General features: G+C 37.4%; 1 protein-coding gene across 1 annotated transcript in view; it reads right to left on the reverse strand.

The window, feature by feature from the left end:
• Positions 1–1,377: 1,377 nt before the first annotated feature.
• Positions 1,378–17,527, reverse strand: part of VPS4B (vacuolar protein sorting 4 homolog B) — a 31,121-nt gene continuing 14,971 nt past the window's right edge. Inside the window, exons 4-11 of the mRNA XM_042909880.1 lie at positions 17,368–17,435; positions 13,246–13,365; positions 9,972–10,128; positions 9,390–9,538; positions 8,817–8,898; positions 6,585–6,804; positions 3,329–3,469; positions 1,378–1,874 (exon numbers count right to left, since the gene is read on the reverse strand). Coding sequence (XP_042765814.1) covers positions 1,773–1,874; positions 3,329–3,469; positions 6,585–6,804; positions 8,817–8,898; positions 9,390–9,538; positions 9,972–10,128; positions 13,246–13,365; positions 17,368–17,435 — 1,039 coding nt within the window. The 3' untranslated portion in view covers positions 1,378–1,772. The remainder of the gene's footprint in view (positions 1,875–3,328; positions 3,470–6,584; positions 6,805–8,816; positions 8,899–9,389; positions 9,539–9,971; positions 10,129–13,245; positions 13,366–17,367; positions 17,436–17,527) is intronic.

A 17,527-nucleotide genomic window follows, 5' to 3' on the forward strand; every position in this document is an offset into this window, starting at 1 on the left:
TCTATACCATTGGGTCATGTATTTTATCAAATTATTTAAAATACTTCCTCAAAACAAATTCTAGATTTACAAAAAATTCTGGATTTCAACTATTAATTATAATAACATAGTTATGTCAATTCTCTTAGTATAATTAATAGCAACACTATATAATTCCAAGGCTGATAAAGAATATAAATTATCTTACAAGGCAGCCACAAAGAATTACGTTAGTCTGCCAAATTAATTCCAAACTCTCACAAAAAAGTTGCCGAAGAATGGAGTTTTCAGGGATACATTCTTACTTAATGATTTCTAATGATTTCTTTGTACGTAATCCATTCAGATACTATTTTCTTCCATACAGGAGATCCCAAAATAAAGAAGCATACACAGAATATAGCCAATAGTAGGTTATATCAATTTACTTCACTAAGAACAGCTTATTTCAGGCCTATGATTTCCATTTAGTATCAACAAAAACAATCTGTACAGAAAACCGAAAGGCAACCAGAAAGCATTATATGTAAAATGTGCAAATATACTTTAAAATGCGAGTTACTCTATAGCATTTGCAAGGTAGAACTTTACAGTAATTAAGGAACCTATCTCATTCCAGCTAATGTAATAATCCTTTTGCATATATAGCCAATGCAAATGCACAAGGCACAACTTAGTGTTGATGCTAAAGTGTCTAACATACACCCTCAGATTATTTATTTGAAGATATTAAAATAATGTATCATGTTTGTATTTTATTATTTAATGAGACATTAGTTCATTTCTAAAGCTTCACAAGCATTATACTGATAACATATGTGTGGCCAAGACAAACTATTCCCTGAACTTAAAAGGTAAAAGATAAAACCCTTGGTAGCCTATATTAAAAAAAAAAAAAAATTATATATATATGTACACACACACCCACAAGAAACTTGCCACAATTCAAAGGGAGGCCATTCCTTTTAGCAAAGGTTCCCATTATAGCATTTCATGACAGAGTTATTTAAAAAGTATGTATTTATTTGCCATCTGTTTTGGTCAATCTTGCTACAAAAAGACACTGAAATAGACAATTTTCTTCTTCAAGATAAAGACAATGCCTAATTTAGAAAGTCTTTCTTTTGAGACTGCACAGTGAAAGGTATTATTTAATTAAATATAGAAGCCCATTGTTTTTAAAGAAATTACTGAAATCTACACAAAGAAAAATGTCAGCCTATCAAAACTCAATGAGACCCGGCTAGAACACAATTCAAAATCTTTCAAGCCCAATCACAGTGCTCTTTGCTAGTATTGCCCATCCCTGAGAATAAAGATTCTATCATTTAATAAAGTAAATAAATTTTACATTGAAGCAAATGATGCTTAAGAATTTTTTTTTTCAAAATATAAAATAAGCCCTATTACATTCTGGTAAAAAAAAAGAGAGAGAGAGAGAGAGAGAGAGAGAGGAAATAAAAAATAAATGCTCTTTGTAAAGACCACCCATCCTAAATATTGGTATCGCAATCAATTTTAATCCTCTTCTTAACTGGGCAATTCCTATTTTTTGCCATTCATATATCACCGATCTCTTTATAATCCATTATTTTATCATTTTTGTTAACAGGAGCATTTAACTGGTAATGGAGCAAAGGTACATATAAAATTAAAGGGACTCTGGAGTGAGATCTGTATTTTCCTGTGGTAAAAGAGTTTTACTGGAAACAATCTGAATGCCATTAAGAAAGGCAAAAGTACCTACGAAGGAAAGAACACACATGGTAAACGTCCTCCTTGTTATCTTTGGTTTAGCCTTCTTGGCCAAAATCTTCCGTAAACTTCTTCAATTTCAACAAGTCATGTTCATTGACTGTGGGCTTTGTGTTAGACAGTGACCGTAACATATCCGACTGTCAGGGAAAAAGAAGGGAGGTGTTAGTAATAGGTTTAATCAACTAAAAACCATTGTGTCATCATTATTACTACTGACTTTCCATCTAAGGTTAAATCTAAGTATTTGCAGTGTGCCATAAGTTATTCACAACAAACTCTCTTATTCTTCTAGAGAAAATCTTTGATCATGTTATTCTTTTGCACAGCAGCTTTCAACTGGTTGCCTTGTTCTGACCACAACTTTCAATGGCTCCCCACTACCCATCAGAAGTACAATCCTGTTAATAAGGCTGAGGCTCTCCAGAATAAGGCCCTCCAGAATATGTCCCTGATCTCTTTCCTAGTCTTACCTGTTTTTCTTTCTTAAACAAGAGAGTTCACCAAGTGCAATTCAAAAGGAACATAATCATTCACTTACAGAAATCATTCACTTACACTTATGTGAAACACAATACCATTTAATTAAAACCAACTATCAGAATTTTTTAGCTATTAGTCAAAATTATGATCAAATGGTAAGAAAATATGCTAATATCAGGGAGTCATTAAAAAATTAAGTTCTAGGCTATGTCTCTTATATGAAAAATGATCTAAAGAACAAAATCTTTAAAAAATAATATAGCAAGGACTGCAACAACTGAATAACTTTTCAGAGAAGCAGTATGGTTAACACATAAATATATCCACAGACATACTTATGTACTTATAGAGGTACATGTACGTCTATAGATATAGAGTATATACCATGTAAGTAAGTTTTTTTTCTGGAAGTTACTGTTAATTCTGACACAAAGCTCTTTGCAAATATGTAACTGAAGTAGAAGATTTAAAAAAAACTGAACATTCACCAATAAGAAAACATAAAAACAGTAAATGTAGCTTTTCAATCACAGTAAGCTTCCTATACGTTACAAAATAAGTCTTACAAATTATTTTAATTCCTCCAATAAAAACTACAGAAATTTAATTTTTTATCATAAAAACTTGGTTTCAGGATTTTTTTTTCAAGCACTATAATATTTAAACTTTCTATGAAGCCTGAAGAAGTAAAACAAAAATACCATCACGAATACTATGATACATGCATTAGGGTTTCCAGATATTTTACAAAATCTTAGAATCCCCGGAAAAGAAATTTTCAACAATTCCACTTTTTATTAAGTCTTGACAATAATTTATAGATAAGTCTTTTGGTGATCGTATCCCAGCTGTAAGACCTATAAACTTAGAAACCTGTTTTTGAAAAATAGCTTTTTCACTTAAAATTAAATTTTCCTTAAAGCCCAAGAAAATATTTTAAAGATAATTATTTGTTACATTTTAAGTTTAATTACCTTTACAACTTTTTAACTGAATAGTTAGTATTACACACACTATTTCCTAGCTAATTTTACGTAAAATGTTTATCTTTGTCTCACAAATTACGAATTATGTTTTAAGTTTTTTGTTAAAAGCAAACAAAATGTCAAACCATGCAAACAACTGGCTCCAGAAGTTTATCCCCAGGGACGTCCATCCATGTCATTTCAATGGCACCAGGGTCACCTGGAGAACACGGTGTTAGCAGATCATCTACTATTTTGTTAGGATCAGCTCGTGAAGGTCCGCGAACCTGGAATAAATAGTAATCTGAAATATTTACTTGAACAAATTAACAAAATTAAGGTTTAGGCCATTATCAGGAAATGTGAAAATGTACCATTCTATACTTTGTTAAAATGTTGACTTCCACAAATAAATAGAATATACAACAAAATGTAGCTAGCTGTCTTTGGGTGATGGGATAGGTTTTGCTTAGTTTTAATTTTTTTCTTGATGCTTTCCTATAGTCTGAAATTTCCTACCATAAATTACTTACATGATTACAAGGAGAAAATGAATTAAAATTAAAAAACAAAACAAAACAGGTACCCGTGATTAAGAGTTTTCTTTTCTTCTCTAATGCTTATTAAATGCTCTTAGAGACCAAAAAAAAAGTAATCCTCAATAACTCTCCTAAGTTTCTCTATTTTCTAAAGCTGAGAAAGTTTCTGTGATATTTAGATTTATTAGTGTGAAATCACCGAATCTTTGTCTTTTTTAACAAAAATTTCTTCTTTAAATATAAGCACAAAAATAAATGCTAAGTATAATTTCAGTGCTATTTTGTGATTCATAACTAATTTAAAATAAAATTTTAATAACACCCAGAGAGAGAACCTTTGTGACAGAGTCACACGCAAGTATTTTTTAGATGGCAACAAATCTATACCAGTTGGGAGCTGCTTTCACACTTATTTATTTGATGATCAATCTTAAGTATTATCCCAGGATTAGGGCAGGTGCAGAAAAATAAACATTCTAACTTCACTTATTATGTCTATTTTATTGTCTGTCTTTCCCCACCAGCCTTTCAGCTGCGGGGATTTTTGTTTGTAGGAAATGTGGTGCCAAAGAGAGCACAAGGGATTTTTGTTTTGTTTTGAATTTTTTTTCTTAATGTTTTTATTTATTTTTGAGACAGAGAGAGACAGAGCATGAGCAGGGAAGGGGCAAAGAGAGAGGGAGACACAGAATCGGAAGCAGGCTCCAGGCTCTGAGCCATCAGCACAGAGCCCGATGTGGGGCTCGGATTCACACACTGTGAGATTGTGACCTGAGCCGAAGTCGGACGCTCAACCGACTGAGCCACCCAGGTGCCCCGGGATTTTTGTTTTTGACTGTGGTGCTTCCTGACTTACCAGTACTTTAGACATTTGACAAAATAAACAGGCAATCTTGTTTTTGATTGAAATAATCATCCTTCAAAATGGGAGTAAAGCATGGAGCCACGGAGAGCTCTACCATAGCTGGTGATGCAGAGAAGGCCTGGTGTTAACCCTGATTCGGCTGCTTTGCCTTTGTCCTCCTAGTAAGGACCTGGCTTCCGGGTCGTGTAGCCTGTCCCGGTAGTAATACAGAGAACGGAATGAAAACTTCTGGGTAAGAAAGGACTGGATTCCTAAAAATCTATAGTTTCTAAATGGCAAAGAGAATTTAAAAGAAAATAACAGTGGCTGAGACTAAACTTGACCCTGAGCCTCCTGTATTTCCCTCAGTGATGAAATGGCTGAAGAAGTGGAAAGAGCCGTTTCCTGGGCTGCTCAGGTACCAGGACAGAGATGCTGCGTGAGAGCTGCTTCACTCCTCTCGCACAGAGCACTTCGAGGCAGTGTTGTCATCTCCACTTTAGAGAAGATACAAATGAGCTTGAAACGGGTAACAAAATGTGCTCAAGGAGATGTGACAAGCAAACTGTGAACTCAGGCTTTAAATTCAGGTTTTAATTCCGGTTCATCCTTTTCTTAAAATCTTATTTCATTGTGGGGTTAACAGACATACGTATGTAACTTACTCATGATATAGTAGTCTTGTCATAGATTGCTGGATTAGGTTTACTAATAGTTTTTCAGGATTCTCACATCAATGTTCATGAGTAACATTGGACACTGCAGCCCTTAGGAACAGGGTTAGTCCATATTACCTACTCCACTGTTACTTACAATGGACGTCCCAAGACCATGGTCGTTGGACAAAACACTATATGCTCAACTCATTCATGCAGACAGAATGGTGTATGGGAAGCAAGGCTTCACATTCCGAAGTACACGTGACCTAGAGAAAAATCACACCTCTGCACCCCTCCGGTTGTACCCCGGCAAACCGGGTCAGCGTCCAAGCCCCAGTTTTATCATGTTAACACCTACGTCTCAGATTAATGATCAACAGGTGGCGAAAGGCACCTCCTGCAGAGTTTTTGTGAGGACCCAATGCAACAGTAAGATAAAGAATAGAACACAGCGCCAGGCATGGGAATATTTAGTATCAGCCATTATTATTTTTACCCCCCCTTTTTTTTTTATGAGACAGAGAGCACAGTGGGGGGAGAAAGGGGGAGGAGTGGGGGAAAGGGGAGGGAGAGGAGAAGGGAGAGAGGGAGGGAGAGAGGAGGAGAGAGAAGGCGGGGGAGAGACAGCGAGAGCGAGAGAGCAAGAGAATGAATCTCAAGCAGGCTCCACACTCAGCGCAGAGCCCATCGCAGGGCTGGATGCCATGACCCCTGGGACCACAGCCTGAGCAGAAGTCAAGAGTTGAACACTCAACTGACAGAGCCACCCAGGTGGCCATTTTTGTTAATGAAGTGTAAATGCACCAGGTTCTGCTCAAAGATATTTCTTCTAGTTACATCAAAGGTAACTATATACTTAAAAGTATATACTTTTAAGTACTTATACTTTCTATACTTACATCAAAATAATAAGTACTTAAAAAAATCACTGCACGTAACATTTTAAAATACTTTAAGGCTATTAATAAACTTTGTGGGAGGGGCGCCTGGGTGGCGCAGTCGGTTAAGCGTCCGACTTCAGCCAGGTCACGATCTCGCGGTCCGTGAGTTCGAGCCCCGCGTCAGGCTCTGGGCTGATGGCTCAGAGCCTGGAGCCTGTTTCGGATTCTGTGTCTCCCTCTCTCTCTGCCCCTCCCCCGTTCATGCTCTGTCTCTCTCTGTCCCAAAAATAAATAAAAAACGTTGAAAAAAAAAAAATAAATAAACTTTGTGGGAGAACTTATTTGCAATGAAATGGAAATGTCTATTCTATAAACGCACTTTAGTTTACAGAACTGAAACCTTCCTGAAATTCTCTGAAGACAAATTAATGATGGCCTGACTTTAAAAACCTATGAAAGGGTGGATCAAAGTTCCTTACCTTTTTAAAATGAGTAGCTGACTGTACTTTTCTAACAGGCTGCATGAGCGCATCACGCACAATAATACTTATGTCTGCTCCCGAATAACCATCGGTTTTCTTCCCAAGTTCTCGGAAGTCTGTTTCCGTTAGACTGTTCTGAGTGGTCCCCAAGTGCAATTTAAACATTGCTGCTCGGGCATGGGCCTCAGGCAACGGAATATAAATTCGTTTCTCGAATCTTGAAAGAAAAATTATACCAAGAATATTACTACATATGTTTAATTTCAGTTGAAAATTCAGATTTTTCAAGAAGAAACAAGATACTCAGATGGTCTCATATATACAAAGCTAAGCTGGTTGATTTCTATGTGTCAGAGTTAAAGATATATATTTTGGTTAAACAGTGGGAAAATATCCAGAACATGTTAACAACTAACAAGTAAAACCAACATAGTCAGAGAACCAGTTTGGAGTGATTTAATCTTTCTCACATGATTTTTGGGTTATTTTGGCCATAGTCTTTGTATGTCTAGAGGTCACAACCTGGTATGTCTCACAAGATTAGCTCCCCATAGATTTATACTCTGAACTCCTGATCAAGGGATTATGGTTCATCATATGAAATAAGAGAGGACAAAATAATTCTCCAAATCCGAAACAGTAAAATTACTCAAAATCTTATATAATAAGCATATGTTGACACAAAATGTCCACTTTATCATAATAGGTACATTCAGAATAAATAGTTATACTATCTCATAAACACTGTTTTATTAAGAATAATTTTGCTTGCCTTCTTAGACAGCATTTGGAGATAGGAAGTAACAAAGGCCAATTTAAGTGGCTGTGAAGATTGTTCTCCCTTTAGGTAACTCTCTGTGGCAGTAAGAAGTTTAAGTTTCCATTATCTACAGACATGCATTTAGAACTAGACCAGTTTGCAAAAGTAACGGGCAGATTTCCTCTCTTGATACTGGACAGTAACCTAGCATCTTGGCAAAGCATCAAGTGAATGGGGTAAAAGTGGCAGGAACTGATGGTAATTTTTACCATGCAAAATTCAGTGACTGAAATAGGGAACTATGTGCGTGAAAAGTAACGAGACTAGGGGCACCCGGGTGGCTCAGTCGGTTAAGCGTCCAACTTCGGCTCAGGTCATGATCTTGTGGTTTGTGAGTTCGAGCCCCACGTCGGGCTCTGTGCTGACAGCTGAGCCTGGAGCCTGCTTCGGATTCTACGTCTCCTCCTCTCTGTGCCCCTCCCACGCTCATGCTCTGTTTCTGTCTCTCAATAAACATAAAAAAATAAATAAATAAATAAAAGTAACAAGACTATATACCTTCCCTGTAGCTCAAGTTTCATATGCAACTTAAAAATTATAGACAAATTTCTTTTAATTACTTCCTTTTTAATGTTTATTTATTTTTGAGAGAGAGACATAGCGTGAGCAGGGGAGAGGCAGAGAGAGAGAGGGAGACACAGTATCCAAAGCAGGCTCCAGGCTCTGGGCTGTCAGCGCAGAGCCTGACACGGGGCTCGAGAACCCACATACTGCGAGATCATGACCTGAGCCGAAGTCGGACACTCAACCAACTAAACCACCCAGGTGCCCCATAAACGTAAATTTTTTTATGAAAATATATCTTGGTTATCTATCATACTTTAACCTATGTAACTGTCATTTTGCTAAAATTTTGTGTGAAAGTTTTCCATTGAAATATCAAGCTATACTTGTAAATTTTAGAAGCATCAGTGCCCACTAAGCATAGTCTGAATTACAAGTTAAGCATTAGGTAATATATGCTCCAATGTGAAAGATTCGTAAGTGGCTATCTTGTAACTTTAATATAGCAAGCAAACAAACACCTGCCTCTCTTCCTCCGACACTGGGGGTCAGCAGGACTAGGGCACACCAAAAAAATTCTAGGGGCGCCTGGGTGGCTCAGTCGGTTAAGCGTCTGACTTCGGCTCAGGTCATGATCTCGCGGTTCGTGAGTTCAAGCCCCGTGTCGGGCTCTGTGCTGACAGCTCAGAGCCTGGAGCCTGTTTCAGATTCTGTGTCTCCCTCTCGCTCTCTGACTCTCCCCCGTTCATGCTCTGTCTCTCTCTGTCTCAAAAATAAATGTGAAAAAAAATTTAAAAAAAAATTCTGAAAAGTTTTCAGAATGCCTCTTCACTAGACAAAAAGGGAATTGCTACTGACTTGTTACATCTGTAGTTAGAAATAAGATCTTCACTATATTTTCATACCTTCTTCTAATGGCAGAATCCAGAACCCAGGGGATATTTGTAGCTCCCAGAACCAAAATTCCATCATTGTCTACACCAACGCCTGCACCAAAATAAGTAATATTTTAAATAATTTTCCGTTTTAGTGTTCTTTAAACATTGCCTATACGTTCTGTTAAGAATGTGGGGTTTTAATGTTATAGTGCCCCATCTTGAGAGAGTCTCTTTGAAAAATCAAATATCACATTATTAAAATACAATGCAAATATTCCCAAGAATCAAATCTGCTAGACTGTGGGCAAATACTATTAATATTCTTTTCAAAATATTTCTTGAAAGATTTCATTTGAAGTCTACAAATTCCTTTTGCTGATACTGTTCCTGGTATGATGTAAGTGAATATGCAAATCTTCCTGTTTCTGCCAGAGTACTGCAAGATGATTACACCATGGAGGACGACCGGAATGAAGCTTGGCATAATCAAACATGTGGTCTGCTAAAATGAAGAAATTCAGCTAGAATTTCACTGTTTCATTATTGTGATGATAATGGTGATACAGTAACAGAAGCTATGTGAAAAGCCAGTCAGCCTACCTTGCATTTGAACTAAGAACTCCGTCTTAATTCTACGGGCAGCTTCACTTTCGTTTTCGCTTCTTGAGCCACACAGAGAATCAATTTCATCGATGAAGATGATGGAAGGTTTACTCTCTCTGGCAAGCTGAAATAAGTTCTTAACTAGCCTAAAAATAAGTAAAAGCTTTCAGCTTCTTAAAAGAATAGTAAATGACAAAGGACTTAATGAAAAAAAAAAAACACAACACATATACAGTATTATAAGAACTCTACAGATTAAAAGGTCCAACTATGTTTTGGTCTAGAAAATAAGAATACTACAACTGGATGATTCACTTTATGATTTACTAAACTATGCTATATATAACTATACATATGCTATCTTTTTCCTATGAAATAAATGTCAAACTAGGGACTGATCTGACAACGAAATGAATACTTATTTCATATTCAGACACTTCTCTGAATGTCTATTCATGACGTAGGAAGCCTCTTCCTTTATATACTGATATAGTGACTACCTGGCAAAGAAAAACTAAAAAGCCAAAAAAACCAAAAAAAACAAAAAAAACCCCACCAAAACAACAACTTACTACTTACTTTTCACTTTCTCCTAGCCACTTAGAGACAAGGTCAGAGGAAGATATTGAAAAAAACGTTGAGTTGTTTGCTTCTGTTGCCACAGCTTTGGCTAAATAGGACTTTCCTGTTCCCGGTGGGCCAAATAACAGAATTCCCCTCCAAGGTGTTCTCTTGCCTAAAATTCGCATGAGAAAAATAACATGAGAACCTAAGACTGTTAATTTCAGTTACTAGAGACATCACCCATACTGAAGAATACTGTGGAGAAGTTTTCACTCTGCAGCTAACAGTAATTTTTTTTTTTAAATAAATCAATCTAAGGTAAGTATGTCTTAGAAGTATTGTATTTGCTTTTTCTAGAGACCACTTTGTCCAATGGGTTTACATAGATATATAATCCTTCTAATAGGAAGCTCAACTGCTTGCTCACTCATTCATTCAGCCACTATGCACTGAAACCACAACGTACAGACGGAGAACTGTGAATACAAGAGGATCTTGCAATCTAGTAAAGGCAGACTCGTTCAGCTAAAACGTACTACCTGATGGTCTACTGTGTATGATCCTTAATACCAGAACACTGTAGGACAAACTATATCCGTAGGGCAAGGGCAGCTGGAAACATTTTCTTTTAAATATTTGACGCTTGGGGGAATGAAACTAACACAGTTTGGGTGATCCCTCGCAAAGTTCTATTCAGTTCCTGATTCCACAAGGAGGCAAAGGTTACTATTACAGAGAGCCTATTCTTGTATTCTTGTTCAAGCGGTTGGGTAACGATAAGGGGACTCTACCTGAAATCCTAGTTTTGCCAAAATATAACAAGTGAGCAAATCAACTCTGTATTTCGATTTTCCTAATGAGAAATCATAACACTGCCTAAAATAAAACAGGCTGAGTTACATCTGGCAAAAAAATATTAACTATACACTTAAAAAACTTCTAGGTGCAAACTGGATGGGTACATGGTATCCATAGGAGAATGGCATGTGGGGCGCCTCAGGTGGCTCAGTGGGTTAGGCATCGTGGAGGCTTGATTGCTGCTCAGGTCATGATCTCACGGTTCATGAGATCCAGCTCTGTGTCTGGCTCTGTATGTGGAGCCTGCTGGGGACTCTCTCTCCCTCTCTCTCTGACCCTCACCTGCTTGCATGCACTCTGTCTCTCAAAATAAATATATAAACTTAAGAAAATAAAAAAAGAATAAAAATAAAAGAATGACATGCAGATTACTAATGGCAAATCTGAGTATTGTTACATAAGCCTCATCTTTGACTTGAATTCTATCTTCCTATTTTAAATGTCTACAATTGTAAGTCAGTGTTCCCTTAAATGTGGTACATATAATTAGTGGCATATGAAGTGCTTTCTATGCAGCACACAAATACTTTGTATTTAAATAATTTTTAAATATTAGAAAATTATTAATTTTTTTCCATTTATAGCAGGCACAAAGCAATCTTTTAAAATGAAGTTAATACAGGGGCGCCTGGGTGGCTCAGTCAGTTACGTTGCAGACTTTGGCTCAGGTCATGATCTCATGGTTCATGGGTTCGAGCCCCATGTCAAGCTCTGTGCTGACAGCTCGGGGCCTGGAACCTGCTTCGGATTCTGTGTCTCCCTCTCCGTGACCCTTCCCCATTCATGCTCTGTCTCTCTCTCTCTCTCAAAGGTGAATAAACGTTAAAAAAATTTTTTTAAATGAAGTTAGTACATAAAAATAAGATGACTTAAAAGTTCAAATACAGACAAAACAATCTACGGTGTTAGAGGAGTCAAGAGAGTGATTACCTTTGCAGAGGAAAGATTTGGCAGAGGGAGACTTCTGGGTTATTGGTATTATTTCTTGATCTGTGTGATGATGATTACATAGATATACTTACTTTCTGATAACTTATGAAGCTGAACACTTACAGGTTCCTGCTGGTCTCTGTATATTTAGGCTATACAAATTTGCTCTATAAATGAGTGATTTAAAGAAAAATTAAAAAAAATAATAATGGTACACATATATGGAAACAATCATAAAGAAGATACATAAATGACGTGTTTGCAAAACAGTGATGTAAGTAATATAAAATGATCTCAACCATACTTTTGTGCCTTTATAGAATCATGATGTCAACTTTTAATTAAAAAAAATTTTTTTTAATGTTTATTTTTGAGAGGGAGACAGAGTGCGAGAGGGAGACACAGAACCCGAAGCAGGCTCCAGGCTCCGAGCTGTCAGCACAGAGCCCGCCGCGGGGCTCAAACCCACAAACCGTGAGATCATGACCCGAGCTGAAGTCTGACACTTAACAGACTGAGTCACCCAGGCGCCCCCACGATGTCACTTTGACACTGTTAACTTCCTATTTCTGAAGTTAGGTTGTAAGTCATACCTTGCTAGGTGGACCGCTGGGGGCCCACGGGTTCTCTGCCCGTCACTACTCTATACGACAGTACCTTCTGGAAGTGTTCAGCTTGAGGCCAACAGCACAGATCCGCTCTCTACATAAACCAGCTTGCTTCTAAAAGGGAAGCCCTGTTTCACTGTGACACTGTGGGTACAGCCACAGCACAAACACAGGCAGGCTCTCGGTCATACACAGGACGAAATGAAGGAAAGGTGCAGCACAAATCACCTACTGCTGGAGCTGTAACTTCAACGACACCCAGACGGCTGGCTTAGCGATATTCTGTCACAGTGAGAAGCAGCTGTCCCTAGAGGTAGGTACTTCATCCGAAAATGGTAAATAATTCCTATTCCTCTTTTCAAGAAATGGAAGAACTCTCATAAAACTAGTGCGTGGCCATTGCAAAAACTTCAGATGAAAGTTCAAAGAAGTCAAAATCACCCCTAATCTTATCACCCAGGCATAGCCTTAACATTTTGGTTGGTCTACTTTTACTTCCCCGCACACACATTTATTTAACAAATATAGAGACATACCACACACGTTTATAACGTGGGATTTGACCTTTATCATACACGTGGGCATGCCTTCATGTTAATAATGTAGATCTGTAAATGTGCCCTATATTTTAGTGAGCACACAGCACTCCACTGCATGTCGGTGATCACCCTACTGGTTGACATTTACATTGTGTGGCTATATATCTATATATGTACATATTACAAATATGCGTATGAAATAAATACCTTTGTGTAAAGGTGTATCACCACCTCATAACAGAACTGATGTAAGCTGTTACCTTATAATACGGCGACAAAAATTCACAACACTCTACTTCAGTCATCAATGACTTTTTAAACAATGACCAAAAAAATATTTAACATTCATCTCACCTGTAAAAAGATGAGGAAATTTAATAGGCAAGATCACAGCCTCTTTCAGTGCCTCTTTGGCTCCTTCAAGACCAGCAACGTCGCTCCATTTCACATTTGGTCGCTCTATAACAATGGCACCTACAAAAACATTATGTCACCTTTAAATTAAGGAAGACTATTCTATCAAATGTAGAACACAACACGAAATAATGACGTTCAAGAAACACGTTATAAAACTGTCTGGAAAAGTTTTATCTATTAAGAACCTTTTAGAACTCGTGTGACAAGGAAGTAGTTATTAGGGCGGAGTCAACAGGAGTCTGGAAGCTGGGGTGGGCGACTAGATCACCTCGGGGAGGTCACTTAGCTTTTCTATTTCCGCTTCCTCACTGTAAAATGGAAATAACACTATCTGCCCAAACTACTTAAGATGGGCTAGTGTAAGGATCAAATGACATAATGAATACTAGAGTGTTTGGAAAATCACCAGACATTACAGCAAGTGGCGGTCATGTTTGAATGCACTAAAGTATCGGAAGTACTTGTTCAATGGGGGCTGATCTACTAGTTCTTTTTTTTTTTTTTTTTTTAACAAAAACACCCAGTGATCTAATGCTCTCCTTAACCACAGAAAGAAAAATGTCCTCAAAAGTTTTAACTGATGACAGACAGATGGATGCACAGATAAATAGTAGGGAGAAGGGAAGGGAAGGGAAGGGAGGGGATGATGGAAGAGAGAGAAGTGTGCTCTTGTAGATTTGCAGTATTTTCCTAAGATTTGCCAAATTTTCTTTTTGGCTTCTAAATAGACCTACTTAAAATTTTTGTACATTAAAAAAGCTATCTAAATGATTTAGTTTTTCTGTATAATATATTCAAAAGCGACACTAATTGTTGCAGTAAGAATCCACAAAAGATTTCTTCTAATATAGCTTATTGGCAAAACTTTAGTTATTCTTTTATCAAAAGCTTTTTTTTTTTTTTTTCAACGTTTTTTATTTATTTTTGGGACAGAGAGAGACAGAGCATGAACGGGGGAGGGGCAGAGAGAGAGAGAGGGAGACACAGAATCGGAAACAGGCTCCAGGCTCTGAGCCATCAGCCCAGAGCCTGACGCGGGGCTCGAACTCACGGACCGCGAGATCGTGACCTGGCTGAAGTCGGACGCTTAACCGACTGCGCCACCCAGGCGCCCCTATCAAAAGCTTTTTGAAGGCACCTTTGTGGCTCAGTCGGTTAAGTGTCTGACTTCGGCTCAGAGCCTGGAGCCTGCTTCTGATTCTGTGTCTCCCTGTCTCTGTGCCCCTCCCCTGCTTGCATTCATTCTCTCTCTCTCTCAAAAGTAAACATTAAAAAAAAAAATAACAACAAAAAAGCATTTCCAAAAGCCAGTTCTAAGGTGATATATAACTGTTTTAAGTATAACAAAATATTACCACTTACACAGTCTGCTGATTACCAATAAATTTAGTTTTATGGGTATTTCTTCTTGTTAGGAAAGATCATCTATTATTCAAAGAGTAATTATATTACACAACCTACTTAAATTATGAAAATCTTTAGCTATAGATCTAAATTAAATGAAACTGGGGTGCCTGGCTGGCTCAGTCAGTGGAGCATGTGACTCTTGATCTCAGGGTTTTAAGTTCGAGCCCCACGTTGGGTGCAGAGATAACTTAAAAAAATAAAATCTTGGAAAAAAAATTGAAATGAAACCTTAAACACTTTCTACATTCTAAAAATTTACAGTAAGTATAAGGTAAAGCCAATTCACTTTTTCTTTTCTATGTTCCACTCAGATTAGTAAGGAAACATTTACAACACCCCATAGGATTTTGTGATAGGTAAACAAAAGTAAATTTACTTTAAATTATGTAAATATCATCTGGCCAATTAAAGTTTTTCCTAAGTATGAATTTTCTAAATATGCCATAATTTATCTTAACACTTAATTAATACTTTTCAAAGTTGAAAAGTGACTTTGGAATGTTTAGTGATAAAAAATTCAGATAAAAGTAACATTGACAAAAGTACTAACTAAAAAGGAGGAGAAGGATTATTGGGAATACAAGCCAAATGATTTGTTTTCCAATTATATAAATTCATCCAGTCTTTGACTCTACTCTTTATTACACTAATGTTATTTAACCTCAAAAAAAAAGTCCGTGAGCATCAAAACAGCTAACAGAAAACTCAAATCATAAATTATTTAATTTTAATAATCAAATATTACATTTAAAATCATAACTTAAAACAGAAGTAAAAGATTTAAAATACTCTTTCAGGGAAAAGAGGCAAGATTCAGAAAGGCTATTTTACAGTGAAATCCATGAGCAACTCTTAAATGAAAAGACGGAAAAAATGACTTAGATATGAAAGGATAGGATTTCATACTACACTTCATCCTGAAATTCCAAATAAATGTTCTCATTTATGTGTTTTCAGCATTTGTATTTTTGTACATCTCTGGTCCTTATCATTACTGATTTTTTTTTTTTTAACGTTTGTTTATTTTTGAGAGAGACAAAGACAGAATGAGAGTGGGTTAGGGGCAGAGAGAGAGGAAGACACAGAATGGGAAGCAGGCTCCAGGCTCCGAGCTGTCAGCACAGAGCCCGACGCGGGGCTCGAACTCAGGAGCTGTGAGATCATGACCTGAGCCAAAGGTGGACGCTCAACCGACTGAGCCACCCAGGGGCCCCTATCATTACTCATTTTTAAAGAAAAATTCCCTATTAAAAATTGGCTTGTATCTTTTCCAAAACTAAAGATACCATCCAGTTTTTACTTTGTGGGGGAGAGAGGGGAAACAAAAGCAGGACAGAAAAAAATGTCTTTTGCCACCTGGCACAGACCACGGGGTTGTCCAGCAGAGCTCACCGAGTAGCAAGCGTGTGCTCGCACCGCTCCAGGCAGTGCTGCTGTGGCAGCAGAAACGCGGCCTTTGCTTTTTGATTTTATCCACCACTCAAGCTCTCAGACATAAAAGTATCCTCACTAACGGTAGCATTTCCAAGGTGTTACCCTTAGAGTATTCTCCTAGATGTCCCAGTGCGGTTAGTAAGACAGGTAACAGAATAAAAATGAAGAGACCAGTTAGTGCAGTAAGATTAAAAGACTGGCCAAGCAGGGTGCAGTCACCATTCACTCACCAAGGCTGTGCCTATATAATGGAAATCCTTCCCAGCTATGCATCTATTCGGTAAGATCCAAATTAACAAAATACATAAAACTCAATCCAAAAAGTCATCAGCTAACATATCAAATGATGATCAAATCTCAGTATATATAGTCAGCAATTGAGTAGATGCCATTTTAGATACACAGAATGACTACCATTTACTGAGGCCCTAAAATTTGTCAGATATAACATTGTCAGGTTTTACGCTGCCATAATCTTTTAATTGCCCAGAAAAGAAGGTATTGTTAATTTCCATACTAGAGCTGGGGTCTTCTACTCTGAGAGGCTATGGAACCTGCCCAAGATTAGACAGCTTTTCAGCAGGAGGCCCTGGAGGGGAATCCAGATCTGAATGGAACTAAAAATCCATACCCTCCCCATCACACCGCTATACTACGAGCACAGGAGAACGAACAGGCTTTTACAGGTGTGGAAGGTAAAAACAGAAAGCTGGAAGAGATTAATGTAAATGGCAACACTGAAACAGAATAAGAAGCTGATGCGAAAGGTCTGGAAACATGAAATAAACCATCAATGAATACGCTACGGCAACAGCACTAAAAGCCAAGCGTGAGTCCTAACTCCTTCGGTTCCTCTGACAGTTTGGGAATTTTAATACCATTAGATTTTGCAGCATGCTACTAGCGTAAATGCGACCTTCTCTAGAAGGGGGCAAATAAGACAAAATGAAAACGAGTAAGTTGACGGACAGGCTTCTAAGGCACATATAAAACCAAACAATATTTGACTACATAGAAAAAACAACCTAGCTGAGATCCTACGGAGCAAATCCTGTGAAAATGGCCTACACAGAGCCAGCATGGGGCCACTGGGAACCAAAGCCAGTTCTTGAACCTCATTTGAATACAGGTGGAAAAAGCAATTCAGATAGACAATTCACTATGAGGTTTTTTAAAAAAATATAAGATAGTAAATTTAAAAATGAAATCTAAAGCAACCTTGAAGTTGATTCTGTAGTTTCTTTTTTTCAGGATCATCAGATTCTCCTTCCCCATCACTGTCATTCCTAATAAAAAGAATTTAATATATTCAAATGATCACTCATTGCTATCAAAATAAGGCAAAAATGAAGGAAAAATTAATCTGAAATATTTGTAC

This window comes from Panthera leo, chromosome D3 (assembly GCF_018350215.1).
Source record: "Panthera leo isolate Ple1 chromosome D3, P.leo_Ple1_pat1.1, whole genome shotgun sequence".
Classification (NCBI taxonomy): Eukaryota; Metazoa; Chordata; class Mammalia; order Carnivora; family Felidae; genus Panthera; species Panthera leo.